Source organism: Pseudomyrmex gracilis, unplaced genomic scaffold, assembly GCF_002006095.1.
Source record: "Pseudomyrmex gracilis isolate BER0280 unplaced genomic scaffold, ASM200609v1 scaffold_593, whole genome shotgun sequence".
NCBI lineage: Eukaryota > Metazoa > Arthropoda > Insecta > Hymenoptera > Formicidae > Pseudomyrmex > Pseudomyrmex gracilis.
The window spans coordinates 43,251-60,581 of NW_018021177.1; the positions used below are offsets into that span (position 1 = coordinate 43,251).

General features: G+C 31.1%; 1 protein-coding gene across 1 annotated transcript; it reads left to right on the plus strand.

Moving 5' to 3' along the window:
* The first annotated feature begins 8,988 nt into the window (after positions 1-8,988).
* On the plus strand, positions 8,989-11,123 carry LOC109861129 (cuticle protein 63-like). Its single transcript, XM_020440644.1, has 2 exons — positions 8,989-9,087; positions 10,452-11,123. The coding sequence occupies exons 1-2, from the start codon at positions 9,076-9,078 to the stop codon at positions 10,698-10,700; spliced, it is 261 nt and encodes an 86-aa protein (XP_020296233.1). The 5' UTR covers positions 8,989-9,075; the 3' UTR covers positions 10,701-11,123.
* Positions 11,124-17,331: the final 6,208 nt, after the last annotated feature.

Genomic DNA, 17,331 nt, shown 5'->3' on the forward strand with positions numbered 1-17,331 from the left:
CAAGTAATTATTTCGCGTCTTTCAACACGCGTTTTTCATCGGCTGACAGTAATCCTATAATAAGGAAACATTTACAAACTTATGTGATAAAAACTTGCACTAAAATTGTAATTTGCAATTATACAGATATATTTTAGGAAATAAATGTAAAAACATTGATCTTCTATAAAATATTTGTAGTTGCTTGCAAAATTACTTTTTAAATACTATTTCGGTAAAAGAATAACGATAGGGCAAATCATCTTAGCAGTATATGTGTAAAATTAATTTTAAAAAGAAATTGTTTACTAATTGAGAAAAAATTTCAGCTATATGATGTTTAAAATATATAGAAATATAATTGCATGTGAAGAAATCATGTATATAAATTCATGTATATACTTATGGAAATGTATAACTCATCTCTTTTACAATTTTTAACAAATATTATTTACAAAAGTTTATTTTGATAAAACTGTTGCGTTATGGCAAATCATCTTAGTGCAATCCTTGCAAAATCGTCGTTATTGATGTTATTTTTGTGCAATATTTTTACAATTTTCCTATTAGAGAAGTAGACAGTGCGAAATGGGAATTGTCCATTTTGTTACCCCCGTTGTTACTTAATCGAAAAACAATTTACGGGCTCTTAGAGCTCGTCTACAATGAAAGTAGTAAGGTCGTAGGAATAGAAAGTAAACTGTTTTTTGATAAAGTAACAACAAAAAAGAATAACAAAATGGGCAATTTCCATTTTGCACTACCTACTGTCTTATTGTCAGCCAATGAAAGACACGTGTTAAAAGACGCGAAATAATTAATTGTTTAGACAAAAATGAAATAACTCCAAAACCTTAACTTCTCACTCTATATTGTTTACTTCTATTGTAAACGGCTCTTTACAGGACATGCATTCCACACCTTAAAAAAGAACTGCTCCGTATCTCCAATTAGTGGGAAATATAAGACATCTAGCTGAATAAAGAATACAAAAGCTATGTGCTTGTAAGTTGCTATATCTATCCTTATTATCCTCTTGCACTTACATGTTGCAAACTAACTGCTAAACTTTTTATAAATCTTGTAGTAATCATTTTACGTATTCGTAAAATGTAATTGCGCTTTATCACGTACTGACGAATCGATTAAACTGACGGTTTTGTTAATAGTAACAATGAAAAGCTGAAATCACAACACAATACTAATATAACATAAACCTACGTAACAAAGTAGTTACACGCAAATTATCTTCATTTATTTTATTTTGTCTTACTTATGCGGCATAAAATCCAGCGCAGCCTAACTTCCGGAATTATCATACATTTTGCGCGAGACTGTTAAAAAGCTTTAAGTTTTACTTTTCTGTCTTGTTAAGCCGCTAATGCATCACAGTGTGAGTTGTGCAAATCGTATTTACTTGGCATGGCGTAGATTATACTGTGACTTATTCAGAGCGTAGATAGTGAAAGTAATATGCAGACGACGTTGCTTGCCGTGTTCACACATGTGTGTGTGTGTTTATGTGCACACGCATGTGCGCGTATTAAGCAAACAAGTGAGTGAGCGAGTGTACAGGTGATTGTAAAAATTTGACATTTAGAATTGAACGTGACTTTGTAATAATCGACTACTGCCAACTCGATCAGACCTTGTTTTCCATAGTGGACAATCAAGAATAGCTTTTTTTTGCTCTTGTTTTAACAGTACTGAAGGACACCGCAGAAAAAACGTCGGTAATATACGACATGCACGTTTATAAGATCATCGTTTTTTATACTGTGTGGGATTGTAATTGAGGCGATTACCGTAAAAAGAGATTTTTGTACAAGATGAAACACACGATGGACTAAAATTGATTTATGCTATTACTTACAATTATTATACATTGAAATGTATTTTACTCTTGCTTCTTCTTCGAAAGTTAAAAACTTTTTTGTTTGGTATCTAAAAGTGTATTGTTGTTTTTGTAAGTTTGAATATATATATTTTAAAAATAAGCAGTATAAACACGTCTATAAGAAAAACAAAAAAATAAAATAAAACGCGCGTAAGATAACCCGATGCATGCTTATTTACGGATCCTTGTTAATTAAGATCTGTTAATTAAAACTATAATTGCTAAGTAAAATATAATTGTATATGACTCTGGAAAATGGAAAATTGATTACGTATTAGTGATATATAGATAGATAAAGAAAAAAAGGACAAAAAAACCGTGAATAACAAAGCACCTCGTGCGATTAACTGATATAATTTTTATTTTTTCATACATTCAAATTCGTAAATTTGCAGCGTAATATTTGTTAATAGTTTTTGTTTAAGTTATCAAAACTTCTAACAACTTAATTGCTCTAGTGATCAAATTTTATTAATGACTTTGTCGTATTTAATGAGAAAAAAGACACTGTGTCATGTTCATACATGTGTATACTATATGTGTGTGTGTGTGTGTGAGTGTGTATGTATATTTATTTCATTATTCAATTGAAGAATAAATATAAGTAAGACACAGATGCCCGAATTGCTTTCCATGCAACCAGTCAGGTGTTATTATCATTATCAATCGTTATATTATGCGTTGTATAAAAGAGTTTTGAAACTGATTCTACGTGCATTAGCCTTTGTAAAGCGCAATCGATATTTGTTTTGCACTATAAACACAAAAATAAAAATACTAATGCTGCAAAACAATTATATAATAACATATCTACAGACGACTAAGACTACATATAGCACAAGACTATCTCAGTTATTTATAACGGCGCATTGTCAACAAATTTACTCGATTTATTCACTAACAACAAAGCGCAATAAATCTGTTTCTTTTTTGAAGAGACAGAGAACATTCTATTTTGAACTGATATCTAGTCATATTTATTCAAAAATCATAGATAATCTTGCTTACTTGTTCAAAAACACTTTATTCAACGAAAAACTTTGTGAATATCTTATCGGAGAATCTCTCAGTGTTCAATTGCGAATAAATTTTTACGAGTAAATTTTCTGCTCAGATTTTTGTGAAGGAGCTGCATGCTCATACTAGTCTAACTTCTGTTATTCGTGATGTGCATACATAGGTATTATCGTGACAATGATCGTAGCATTTTTCACTGACAAAATTGGGCCATATATAAAAGTTTGTTCGAACAGAAAGTTATAGCTGTGCCGAGAATATATCTAATATGTTTTGATTCTTGTAATCAAGCGCACACGAGCGCTCGAGCATTCTTACTTCTGCAAAATAAAGTACAGAATTGACATTATATAGCAGATAAGAAAGACAAAATTCATTGTTACGTTCGAACGCTTTTCTGCAAAGTTATCATTTATAAGTAACTTTTTTTAAAATTCTTTTCTTGATATTTTTTCAGTCATTTTAGATTGATGATGTCAGAAGCGAAAAAACTACACAAAAAGTTTCGTATATTTTGAATAATGAGAATAAAAGATTATTTTTATATAAACATATGTAGATTCAATAGAACATACTTATAAAATATAATAAAAATTTTTCTTTCGGCAACAACAAATTCTAGGCTACACAATGAAATCGGAAATCTATCATGTGATATGATTTTGTAACAGATTTTGACAACTGACTCATGTCTCGACTTTGCATTTCTTACATAAAATTATATTTCGAATAAAGTTTCCAGTATATTTTACAAATGTATGTAGTCAAACAATTTTTGCTAAACACTTATATTTCCACACAAAATGCATGAAAATTTTGGCGTACTTTTAGATCATTTCAGGTCTATACATGATATATAAGTGATATATAAATTTGTTAATGCTGTTTATATTTTTTAGTATTTTATTTTGGTTTTTGACTAAAATATGAACATATGTAAGAGACAGACCTTGTTCTTTTTACGCTGTTCTCGTGACGACCGATATCGTTAAATGGAACTTAACGTTCAAGTATTGAGAAGTAAAATAGTTAAACTTAAAAACTTTTTTTGGATAAATCAAAAAATAATATGATTGTTGTTCATTATTACTGTGGAATGATAAAATTTAATTGCAAACAAAGTATGATTCTTATTTTACTTAGGTATCCTTATCCTTATACTTGTTGTATCGCTAGCTCTTATAGCTTATATCACTATATAAGTGATAAATTATTTGCTGGTTGTAGTCAGTCGCCTTTAAGTAAATACATTAATACTATAGTTTAACTCGCCAAATTGAAATAAAAAAAATTATTTAATAGAATAAATAAATCGATAAATTAATCGATTTAACGGCTATAATTTACGGTTGTCTATATGGAAGATTTCTTTCTATGTGATTTTTGTCTCACCATTTACTCCATGCACAATGCGGTGTCAGGCAGTACAGTCAAACGTATGCGTTACTCGATCTACACGAAATGTAAAAAAAAGGGCAAAAGGCGATATTAAATTCAAGAAACATGCGTTTCTCACTAAGGAAAATACCTATCAAATATCTCGCCTACATCTTGCGCATGACTAGCAGATACTAGTCAGCATTACGCACGTTACAGTGACTATTCCAATCTATTCTATACTTGATATTAGATTTTACGGCACTTTTTCTTTATTTTAAAGCAGCAATAGCGCAATATAATTTTGTAAAACTTCTGGCGGAGATTGCTAACTGACAAAATATATACAAGCTGAAGTTAGTTGCAAAACCCACTATTACTCTTTTCATATAACACTGTTTAAGTTTTCGGCAATGTTATACGATAAGTGTCATTCGATACAAGTGACCTTTTTTTTTGATAAATCTTTACTAAAGTTTTTCTTTCTTTTGTTATTTTTTTACATAATTTTATTGTAATGCTAACGCAATAAGCTTTTTATTAATCATATTATTATACTGTTAAATAGTATTAACATTATATTATGAAATAATTATTTGCTATCAATTGCAAACAATTATCGACGACTTTAGTTAAACATTTCGTTATTTTAGACTTCTCTCATATATATACTATAGATATATATAAAATATACTATAGATTTATATATTTACACTTTTGTAAAAGTAATTATTATAGATATTATATTATAGATATACTATATATAAAATATACTATAGATTTATATATTTACACTTTTGCAAAAGTAATTATTATATAATATTATTAATTATTATATTTTTTATTATTATATTTAATACTGAATACAATAACATTTTAGAAAAAAAATAAATAATGAAATTAATATATGTTATTTTTCTAGAATTCAATAGTAATATATCTAAATGTTTATGTAATATATATATATCTAATGGTATTCTGCTTAAAAAATAACATTTATAGTTTTTAAAAAGTGATCTGTAAACACAATAATAAAGATAAATTTTTAAGCAATATGAATTTTTTTAGACGAGCAGTATCCAGGAGCTTTATTAATTTTTAATCAATCAAGCACATAAGTGTTTTGCATAAGCGCTGCGGCTGTGATATATAATTAATATCTCTTCTCTATTACTCTTCTCTCTCTCTCTCTCTCTCTCTCTCTCTCTTTCTTTTTCTTCTTCTTCATTTTCTTCTTCTTTCTATTTTTTCTGTTTGCTCGTTCAGATAACCAACTTTAACTTATTTTAAATTATTTATAAAAATTATATATATAAAAAATATATATAATTATAAAAATTATATACATAAAATCTCATCATAAAACTTTTCTGTAAAAACCTAATTATACTATAATATTTAAAATATCAACTCTGTATAGTTACAGAAAAATCTGAGTAAAAAAGCTTTATTATACTTGTAATTTCTATATGTTTTTTATTTGTCGACACTGTGCAAACCACATAATTAGTATTATCCTTTTAATATTATAACCTTGTCTTGAATATTCTTTCTTTTTATATTTTGCTGCTGTACTGAAATTTTGATCCTCATAAGTCAATTACGTAAAAAGTTTTCTGGAGTAGTTGTGGCAATTGCTAAAGTTTTGTGATAATACTCGAAACGATAATTATTTGTTTCAGCGTGGATCTTGGGATGGTTCATGTGCAAAGCAGTCGCTTATATACAGGGGGTCTCCGTGGCAGCCTCCGTTTATAGTCTAGTCGCGGTTTCTCTTGATAGGTATGTATTTCTCGCCTTTTATATTTATAAAAAACGATATAAATACAATAGACACATAGACGAAAGTATTGGCACACAATCTATATAGAATGTGTATAGATTGAGTTACTATCTTGTTCTCTTTTTTTGTTACGATATACTAATTCAAAGGCAGTGCCGTTTTTATTACATCAATGTGTTTTATTTCTAAAATATTGGACATTAAAAATGAGATTAGGCTTTCTTCTCTTTTTATAAATTTTATAAATAAGTGATAGTGTATGTGTTTATACAAAAATTACTAGAATATACTAATTATTTTACAGATTGATTTTTACGAGCAAACCTGTTATACAAGATAAATCGTATAAATTAAGCAGATAAATTACATATTATAGACAGCTGGTTAAAATATTGATGAATTTATTGGATTTTTTTTATCTTGGTTTGGGATAAAGTTACGAAAATTATATTATTCTTTCTTTATATGTGATGAAATCTAACACTTTCTTGCAACAGCCTTGTAACGGTCTCTACCGTGAAACATTTATTTCTCATCAGTAAGGCAATGCGCTTACTGACAACAATTATAGACTATATAATATGTATAATATATGTTATAGACATAATTCTATTATATATAATGATCACAGCAGTCATATGTTAGATGTACGCTTAAACTTATGTGTCACGTAAAATATACTATAAAATAATAACAGATATGTCTGTATGTGTGTGACGCATTTTTCGCGATACATCACTTTATATTTCTCTTAGTATCATTATATAAACATCTTATTAATTTTCAATAACGTAATTTTACATGAAATCTCTATTTTGTATGCAAATTGTATATATTTACAGAAATATACGCGGCTACTTATTGTGACTTTTATAAGAGAATAAAACATTGTCGTATTTTATTTATGTTACGAATTATTACTATTTATTTACATAATATCATAAAGGTGCAATTGCTCAATTTAATAATTGTACAAAAGAAAGAAAAACAATGTGGTGATTATTATATGTGTGTGTGTGTATATATACACACATGTGTATTATGTGTACACACACACAAAATAAATTAAAATTAAAACTTTCTCCAATTTACAAAACAATGCAAAATTATTCTCAATAGATAGAGCAAATAAAGTTAGAAAATAATTTAAAGAAAAGTAAATAATTAAGATATATTTGTAGTTTGACGAACGATAATTTGCTATCAGTTTCACGTTAGACGACAAGAAGTGATGCTTCCGTTATGAGTCTTACAAATAGTTTTATAGTATATCTGCAAAAGCGATCAATTTTCTTATAAATTGATAAACAGCAAAATGTTTGTGTTAAACTTGGAAATTATCTTTTTGCTTACTATATGCACAAATATATTATTCTCATCTTTATCAAACGGTTGACGATAGAGGCAAATGTATCAAATCGAAAATATATTTTCTTTCTGTCCTATAAACGCTTCTCTTGTTTCACGATAGAAGACAAGATGTAAACTAATACATGAACGAGAACTTAAGTGTGAACTAGTACTCAAGCAAAAGTCCGACAGATATTGCACGTTTGCTTGACAAAATTTTGTATCTCGCTATTTACAATCTTATTCTTATTGATTCTATCAAATTTATTATGCCAAATAAAAAGCACGTACATAGATACATCTTAATATGATTACCTCATATTACACCCGTATGTGTGTCTATCGAAAAGATATGGCAAACTTATATGAAGTTGACGCACGCGACATTCGATATCGCACTTGTTTTACCGCCGTGCATTTCTTAATGTTTGTAATTCGAGTCATAATATCGTAACTGTATTACGATACTGTAGTGCTAATTTAGCATATGTGAGAAACACTACATGACAGTATATGTAGTTATATAATAATATAACTACAGTATATAATACTTCTTTATCTTGTTATTATTTTAATAAAAGTTTGATTGATTCGAAAAACATTTCTAGAGATTCACCACGACAGCTAGAATATCAATGTCATGCGAATTAAATTGTTTTTTTAATTTCAGATATTTATTTCTCAAATAATCCTGGAATTGTTCTAATCCTCATAATTGCGTTAATTATCATATCAAAATTCCTGAGTATAGTTAAAACATAGAGAAATAAATTCTAACTTATATTTGCAACAGATATAACTTAAGTAAAAATATTTGTAAAATACAATCAAATCAGCGCAGTCTTAAATAATTAAAATTACAATGCCATGTAGAAGTTTTAATGATAATCCTATGTTTTTATCTTGATGGTTGACTTAAATAATAATATTATATTACGTAAAATATGTACGACTGATATACTCTCACGAAAAAAAAGTTGTTTCAAAATTGATTTGACTACAATAACTTTTCGAATAAAACATTATATAATTTTTTCGATCTTTAAAATAAAAATATTTTTTAAAGAGAAAGAAACTTTCTCTTTTGTCTTCATAGAAACTCCAAAAGTATTACTAAAACTTAAATTCCATTTTGTAGAAATTTACTCATAAAAGATGTTTGTCGTAAATGTATTCGGAAAACAATAAACGATGAAAAAAATTCGCAAATGTGGAGCTTAATTTCGTCTTTATTAAACGAAGTTGCATTAAACGGTAAGCGCTAGCCGCGACTTCTTTTTTCGTTCATACGCGTAATATACAGTTTACCCCACACGTGAGTCGCTATGCGTGTGTTGTGCAGATATCATTTGTGCTGTGTCTTACAACACAGAATGTCTTAACCTAATTCTCGAGATCTACGCGAGGGGTTGAAAGCGCATTATTGGCAAAGCGATGGAATGCTGCAACCAGTATCGTACGCGACGATTGGTCATGCATTTATCCCACTACGTTCAGTGATCGGCTGACTCAACTAACCGGCATATATCGTCATACAGATACCAAGAATCACGTGATCAAATTTATAGTATTTTTTAAAAGTCGAACGCAATATATAAGGCTCTCGAGTCGACTAAACAGGCATAAGTTGACTTCCTTCCGAGAAGTAACAAGCAATCAACAACCAATCAACATGTTCAAGCTGGTAAGCTGAAACAATTATCTCTATTTTATTGTTTTTAGAATGTATATAAAATTGCTCAACTAAATTATTCTATATTTATTATTGACTATCGCGTCTATCAAAATACACACTAATACTTATCAGAATACTTGTAATGCCTACTCTGACTTCTATAATAAGACCCAAATGTTCTGTAAAGACTATACAATACAATGCAGAATATCAATCGGTTTTCTGAAATGCAAATTTTCATTATACATAAACACTTTGGTACATTTCCAATCATTTATTCTCTCTAATTCGAATGATTTGTCGCAAATACGATTCTTAAGTTCTATTGTAGAATTGTCGATCAAAAAGAATTATTATAATACGCGTTACTATTAAGCAGAAAATCCGGTTTTACAAGTCTATCTATACAAGTAGACCTACGCGAAAGATACATATATACTTTGCAAACTCGCGCTCCGAATTTTGGTCTTTCTAACTTTTTTGTTGTCAAAGAAGCTTTAACTGAATCAGAGAGAGAGAGAGAGAGAGAGAGTGAGAGAGTGAGAGAGAGAGAGAGAGAATACGCGCGTTTATATCTTAAATAAATAGAGATATATTATCAGATATAATAGCATATATTAAGATAAAGGGATATATAATACTCCGTCTTGGAAACTTTTTTACTATTGTATCTTCGTGATCTATAAAGAGCAGCTATCTCACGGGTAAACATGTATACAGAGGAAAAAAAATTCCCGGCCTCTCCTCTCTCGACTTTTACTATGACCTTTCTGCTTCGGCGTATGCACGCATACACGACGACGACGACGACGACAACGAAGCCCTTACGCCGTTCACTGTGTTTATAGCAAATCACCTCTCTTTCCAGCAAAAATCTATGCGAGCAAACTCACTCAAGCATGCATATTGTGTGTGTTAGTCAATAGTGCCGCGCTGCCGCTACTACTAAAGCGGAATGCAGTTTTTTTTTTCGATTCTTTGATCGAACTTCATGTCCTCGCAATGTCTTACGTAACGATTCTCAATCGTCGGGTGCGCTCTGTTTTTAACGATCAATCGGTTTAGTTAGCAGTTTAGGACAAAATATTTAACTTACTTCCTACTTATTAATATAAACAGAATGATCGTAAAACTAGTTCTGAAGCGTTTATGAATTATCACATATTTGAATTGTTTGCTATTAAAATGTACATAATTCATTCATTTTGTGATTTACAACATCAATTATCATGTGATTTCATTTATTCTCATTGTTGGTTTTCTTGTAGTGAGATCTTGACAAAACACTACTACTGACACAGAACCGATTTGACAGAATAATATTGAATTAAAAAGACAGTTAGAATTTTAAATCTACTTAAAATTTTTCATAGGCTGTCTTCCTCGTCATCCTGGCTGTTGCCTTTGCCGCTCCCGGAGGCCTTACCGGCGTTGCCATCAGTGCTGGTACTGGCCCGATCGTTGCTCCAGCGGTTGCTGCTGCTCCAGCGCTTGCCCTCGCTGCCCACGCTCCCGCTGTCATTGCTCAGCCTATTGCTCCCGCTGTTCACACTGCTCCTGTTGTAACCAGGACCGTTCTTGCCGGCCATGCTGCCGTTCCCGCCCTCGCCCTTCACGGTTAGACTAAGAGAACCAGCGTAAACTCACTTTCACCACCGAGTCTCACGACGACACAGCCCGGAAAACAACAAAAAAATACATCTCTTATTTTCTTGTAAATTGTCTTCTTAATGCTTTAAAAGGAAAGCTCTAAGAAAAGTAAATAATTGCACGCTCCCGTCATCGCCAATTTCGACTCTTCATTTTCCGCCGTCGCCGTTCACTGCGTGTAAGTTCAGATCAGACCTATCATGAGCGAGCGCGAGGAGAGCGGATCCAGAAAGAAGAATGTGCGGGCGGACCAATTGGAATAATCTGCGAAGAATCGGCCAATTTCTTTCTGACTGTTCATTGACAAAATTATCAAACTTTTGTCCCAATCATCCCATCATTTTGACCTTATTCTTGTTCTTGGAATTTTAATAAAATTTTAATTACACATTTTAGTGAGAGTTCTTAATTGCACACATTCTTCTGAACCTCTGAAATTGCAATCGGCGATAAAATAATATTGGTGTCAGTAGAACAAAGTAAAATTATTTTTATATTTTGTCTATTCTGCTCTCGACGTCAATATCAACATATTTATTTTTGACGTGCGGTGATGGTATTAAAATTCAAAGTTGAACAAAAAGCGTTCATAGGTTGAAATTATTTATAAAATCTGTCAGAAACTACAGAGCTTATTGAGAACTATAAGATTTTATTAATAAAGTAGAAGTGTTTTCCTAAAATCCAATGTCAAATAAAGATAACATTTCATACTTTTGATCTAGGATTTCTCTAGGTAATCAAACTATTGCTAGCAGAAACTGTAGAACTATCCTGCAGATAAAACTTGTGATAGAACTTTGGGTTTTCAAAAATATGACAACTTTACACCAATATAAGAAGGATATTTGAAAATTTATGCAAAAACAAGTAGTAACGATTTTATCATATGTGTATACGTGCATTATATAAAACTATAACGTTACATGTTGTCACTATGCAAATGTTGAATATTATCTTCGGAAACTTATTCAAATTTTATCGTTTTTTCTAAGAATCTTTTTTTATGTATGGTTTTTCTTTATGCACAAAAAACCGATTGATAATTCTTTTTTTATTCTTTCTCTTTCTAAAAGTGATTTAGTCAACGGACATAAGATGCATTTTTCTCGCTGTCACACTTACGTTCATTTTATTAGTCTTTATGAAAGATGGTTGTATTTATTTTATCAAAACAATTTTGATTTTTGACTTTTTTTTCCGATTTTTTATACAAATATTTTGTAACAATATACAATAATGTTCTTCTTGTTCCCTTTTCCGTTCAACGTTTTTTTGTTTTACTTTCCTGCTTATCAAACGTGGAGCGTTCTGAAATCGGCAATGGAAAATTTAGTTACTTTATTTTATGACAATTTTTGAATACTATTAAGTATAACATATGTTACACAAAAACGTTGAATAGCAAATGTACACTTTGTAGCGGGCGTATTCTGTTTGACCACGGTACAATTGGGCACAGTACGATTGCACGTACTATTGGACACGTACGATTGGACCAATCGTATAGTATGCTAATCTTGCGGTGTCCAATCGTACAGTGGTCACTCGTACCGTGGTCAATCGTACGGTGGTCAATCGTACGGTGGTCAATCGTACCGTGGTCAATTGTACAGTGGTCAATCGTACCGTGGTCAAACGGATGTTACCTCTTTGTAGTTCGCGTAACACATTTATATTTATACGAGACTCACTGGAAATTAATAGTAAAAGTATAGTTGAGAGAACACAGACATCTTGTTTTATAAAAAATATATAAGTATTAAATTGTTTATTATATCTCTATATAAATACATTTTGGTTGAAACAAACTTTACATTTGACGTTAACATGTTCGTATTTTTGGTCATTTACTTTAGAAAATAAACTGTTTTTATATTTATTGAAGAAATTTCGCAACAAAAACTGTTCGCGCAATAAAACCTAAGTTTTCGTGCAACTGTTTTATTTTCATATCAACAATATTATATTTTTTGTGATAACATAAAGTATAATAAGATAAAAGTGCCTATTATAAGATACCTTTATTAAAAGCTTGTAATTTATTAAATATGTAATTTTAACCCCTTTATGTCAAACTTATGAGAAATTTATTCAAGTTTTATCGTATTCAAGTTTTATCTTTACCAAAAGTTAGCAATCGATAATAGCTATACTTTGTTTTATATGTGAATTTTTTAAATCAAAAGTACCGATTTTGCTGATTCAAAAAAAAGGGTTCCTAACATGAAACACAAGAAGTTTTTCTTTTCTATAGGAATCTTAGCAACAACAGAACTATCGTCATTCTTAACGTATCGCTTAATAGTGCTTTGGGACATTTAATTGTTTAGATGATTTTGAATATTTCATTTTTTTATTATGTTTTACGCGCGTAAGATAGCCCGATACACGCTCATTTGCAGATCTTTATTAATTAAGATCTTGGTAATTGCAAATCTCGCAAAGTGGTAAAGAACTTTTTAACTCAATATAACTCTCACTACCTGCCCACGAGAGATTGTACAGCAATTACAAGACACCCTGTATAAGGGATAGTTTCACTCTTTATATTCGTTTTTGAGCAGCAACTAAAAATGTTTACATTCATCTATATCTTCTTTATATATATGTGGAAAGTTTTATCAAAATCAGAATTTTCGAGTTTGCGAGATTCCCTTGTAAGTAAAATAAAGTAAACTTTAACTGACTATAAACTCGTATATATTGTTGTATTCACAACCATTACTGATATCCAATGATTTTATTAATAAAATTCTCTTTAAAATATTAGATATAAAAATATTTGATATACCTATTATTTTATTATGCGTATAATGTTAATATTTAATTTGTGTGTTTGCGTTACATTATTTATAAAAACTTATTGATTGTGGTATACGCAGGAGAGAGAGAGAGAGAGAGAGAGAGAGAGAGAGAGAGAGAGAGAATATGAAAGCAAAACTTTAATATATTATGTTAAAAATATATCGCAAACAGATACAAAGTTAACATGAGAATTATTCCCCGCAAACGTGATTATGCAATATAACTTTGCATTATTTCATAAATTCTGCCGAGAGACGAAACAAATAGAATTGATAGTTCGTTTGATTAACTTAGAGCAAAGTATCTCTCTCACAAAGCGGAATTAGCGGTTATTAGAAACATCAACGAGAAGTGGGATCATCATATAGTTAGAATATACTCTCTGTGCTTGCAAGCATATTTTATTTGAGAGACGTTCTACGAAATACAGAATCATTTGTCGCGCGCGCGCGCGCGCGCGTTGCAGTAAATTGTGTTATGCAAAATAATATCGAGTCGGTGTTGGCAATTTTCCAAAGATTTGCATTGATGTTAGTAGACATAGACCGAGCCTGGGTAAAGCCACTTATAGCTGTTATAATACACCAGAGGATACGAAGCGTATGGATATACTTTCACGTAGGGCGATGCGTAAACCAGTGGATAAGTGGCCACAAACGGTGATAGCGGTTTTGGTTCTGGTGCAAGTCCTGGTGCTGGTGTGCATGTGACCGTCATTACCACAGCCATCACGTAAATCTGCAAAGCATTAAAAATAATTACGCTTTAAAAGCCGAACACGTTGCGAAATCACACACGCTCGGCGTGTTCTTCTTTCTTCCTAGTTTTATGAGCATAATGAAAAATGTCAGAAATGTGCTTGAGCGAGCAAACAAGATGCAATCAGCCTCCTGGCTTCGGCGTTCACTTTTTCTTATTGTAAAATTCGATAATATATCATCTCGTTCTATCTAATTAATCATCGAGACAATCGTGCGCGTGCCAAAAGCTGTGCGCAGCCGATCTCTTTTTTTAACTCGTGTAATAATAGTATTTTTTTTTATTAAAATCTAATTATCCGTGCATTGTAAGAGTTTCGAAAATATTTCATTGTGATATTTCGAATTTCAATGATGCCATAATTTTGTAATAACTTGTCGAGTATTTCGCCTTGCTAAAGATTACAGAAGATGAATCAGACGGCTTTACGCATTCTAATTAAGACATCTAACTAAACGCTTTCTATTCCGATTTATCAAATTTAGAAAGTGTAGATACTATATATGATATCGTTTTATCATGATTATTAAACAAATTAAGCGATACTAAAAAGAGAGAAAAAGAGAAAAAGAGAACTTTATCTCTTAAACACATGCGTTTTTAAAAGCTTCATTAAATATATATAATTTTAATATAAAAGCTACTATTAAAGCTATTTATATTTGATATATCTCAGCAACTATCATAATATACTTTGATCATAATATATTATATATTTCTAAAGACCTTAATGTATTACATATTTTTAAACTTTTGTGCTAATAAATAAAATTTTCAACTAAAGCGCACGCATTGACATTTAAGAGTGAAGGTCGCAAAGTTGTACACTTTTTTGAAATTAAATTGGACACACATAATGTACGATAAATATACTTGCCAATTTGAACATGTTAAACGTTTTATCAGCTTTTCTCCGTTGGCAAATATACAGACTCACACAGATTGCTACTGCAGTCACAAGAAATTGATTCCTTTATATATGTGCACATGTTAAGAATCATCATTCTGAATTTCATTATGCTTATCCCACTAGGCGACCATAGGCGGCCTTGAACGAAACAAACTTCCGCGTTAGTGATTTTTTAGACTTTCTTCTACTTGTCATCGCCGTTGTCGAAGCTCTCGGAGGAAACTTGTATTATATATATTGCGATAAGTGTAGTGTATATTATACGTGACTGCACACCACTCATTGTCAGAAGTAACGCGCGCTCTATGAGTATGCTTGGTAGATCAGTATCAGTTGCGTTGATTTATGGGAGGTCACTCAAGCGCCGACGGCGACAATAAACGTTTATTCATCAAACCAAAGACTGTCGAGAACGCCGATGATACTGATAACACGCGGAGAAAGGAGGCGCTTACTCGCAGAATAGCAGAAGCAAAAATCCGCGACACTAATAAACCCGGAAGCTGCTCGTGACTGCGAAAGGATTGTTTATTAAAGACAGTATTTGAAATTTTTGCCGGTATGTTTTTTTTAATTAATGAAAAAAAGCATCTTTTTGTAAGTAACCTTTTGTTCTAGCTTTATAAAGTATAATTTGTTTTCATTTCTTAGAAAGATGATGATCTTATTCATACAAATCTTCTTAAGATTCAAATGCATTTTATTGCCACTAATAAGATTCTAAAAAAATGAAAATATTGTCTAATTGTTGCTTATCGTTACCATGATCGATGATACGTCGCTATTTGCTTTGCAAGATGATACTTTGCTTTTCACTTTTCTCACCGTTAGTCACGAGCGAATGCAATTTGCATAGAAATTTACTGAATAATTAACGTGCTCTCTGACTATGTACTATGGCCCATGTAAAACCTTTGTGACCATTGTCTAGCTTAGTCTAGTTGCTACGCGTAGATTCTAGAACATTCCATGTTTATTTTAAGTATCATAAAAACCGACGGTTAGCGATAAAACCGTAACGCACCATCAACCCTTCGAAATACCTTACCATATAAGGTAATCTTTTGACACAGGAAATTATTGTCCTAGCACACAGCCGAATCTAGAACATTCTAGATTATTCTCGAACATTCGAGAATGCTTTAGAATATTACCAAATAAGGAAGACTCCAGAACTTTCCTTGGCCGAACTCAGGCCCTATAAAAGCGCGCCCTCGAACCGAGGCGGGCAGTCAGAATCAAGCAGTCAAATACAGTTGGTCAGTTTTACCTATCATTTTGTCTAAGTAATTATTGTAAACGTCGCGAATAATAAAATAAGTGAAAATTGTAATAGTGATATAAAAATTGTGAATAAATCAAGTTTTTAATCAACCTGTGGCGACGATTCTTATAATTGGTGGACGCTGTGCGGGATAATTGTGCAAACTATGAAGTGTGCACATTCAAGAAGATATACTACTTACTATATAACTAGTTTTCCTAGTTAACTTGGAAATTATCTTGTCTACCGAACCCAAGGACACTGGCGTGAACAAATTACAGACAATTACTCAACAAATTCGAGTTCAATCACTGACATATTGGAATCAAGAATTTTTGTAACCGCTCCAATGTCACGCGCACAAAGTCCAATAAGACATTAAATTATTCTCAACAATATAATGCTAGAAAAATTAGCTGAAATGACGGACGTGATTCGCGATTTAAGAAAACAAGTGAATAAAATCCGAGACGATCCGACCAGAAATTTACAACAGATGACATCAGAAAGTAACGAACAATGCGCGACAAACATCGAACCAGCAATTAATAATTATAAAATGGCGTTGCATTTAATTCCGGAATTCGACGGATCTAATGTCGAATCTTTTATTGAACACATTCAAGTCGCAGTGAAGCGACTCGCGATTAATCAACAAGAACTTTTATTAACACTAGATATATATACCTATTAAAAAATACAAAAAATATATTTGTTACGAATATATATAAAGTAACATTAAGTTTATTAAATGTATTCTCTACTTATAGCTACAAAAGTCATAACATCATTTCGGAAAGCAAATGTTNCATGCAGTAGGAATTTTGAATTGAAATTGCACGACCAGTCAAAATGACTGGTC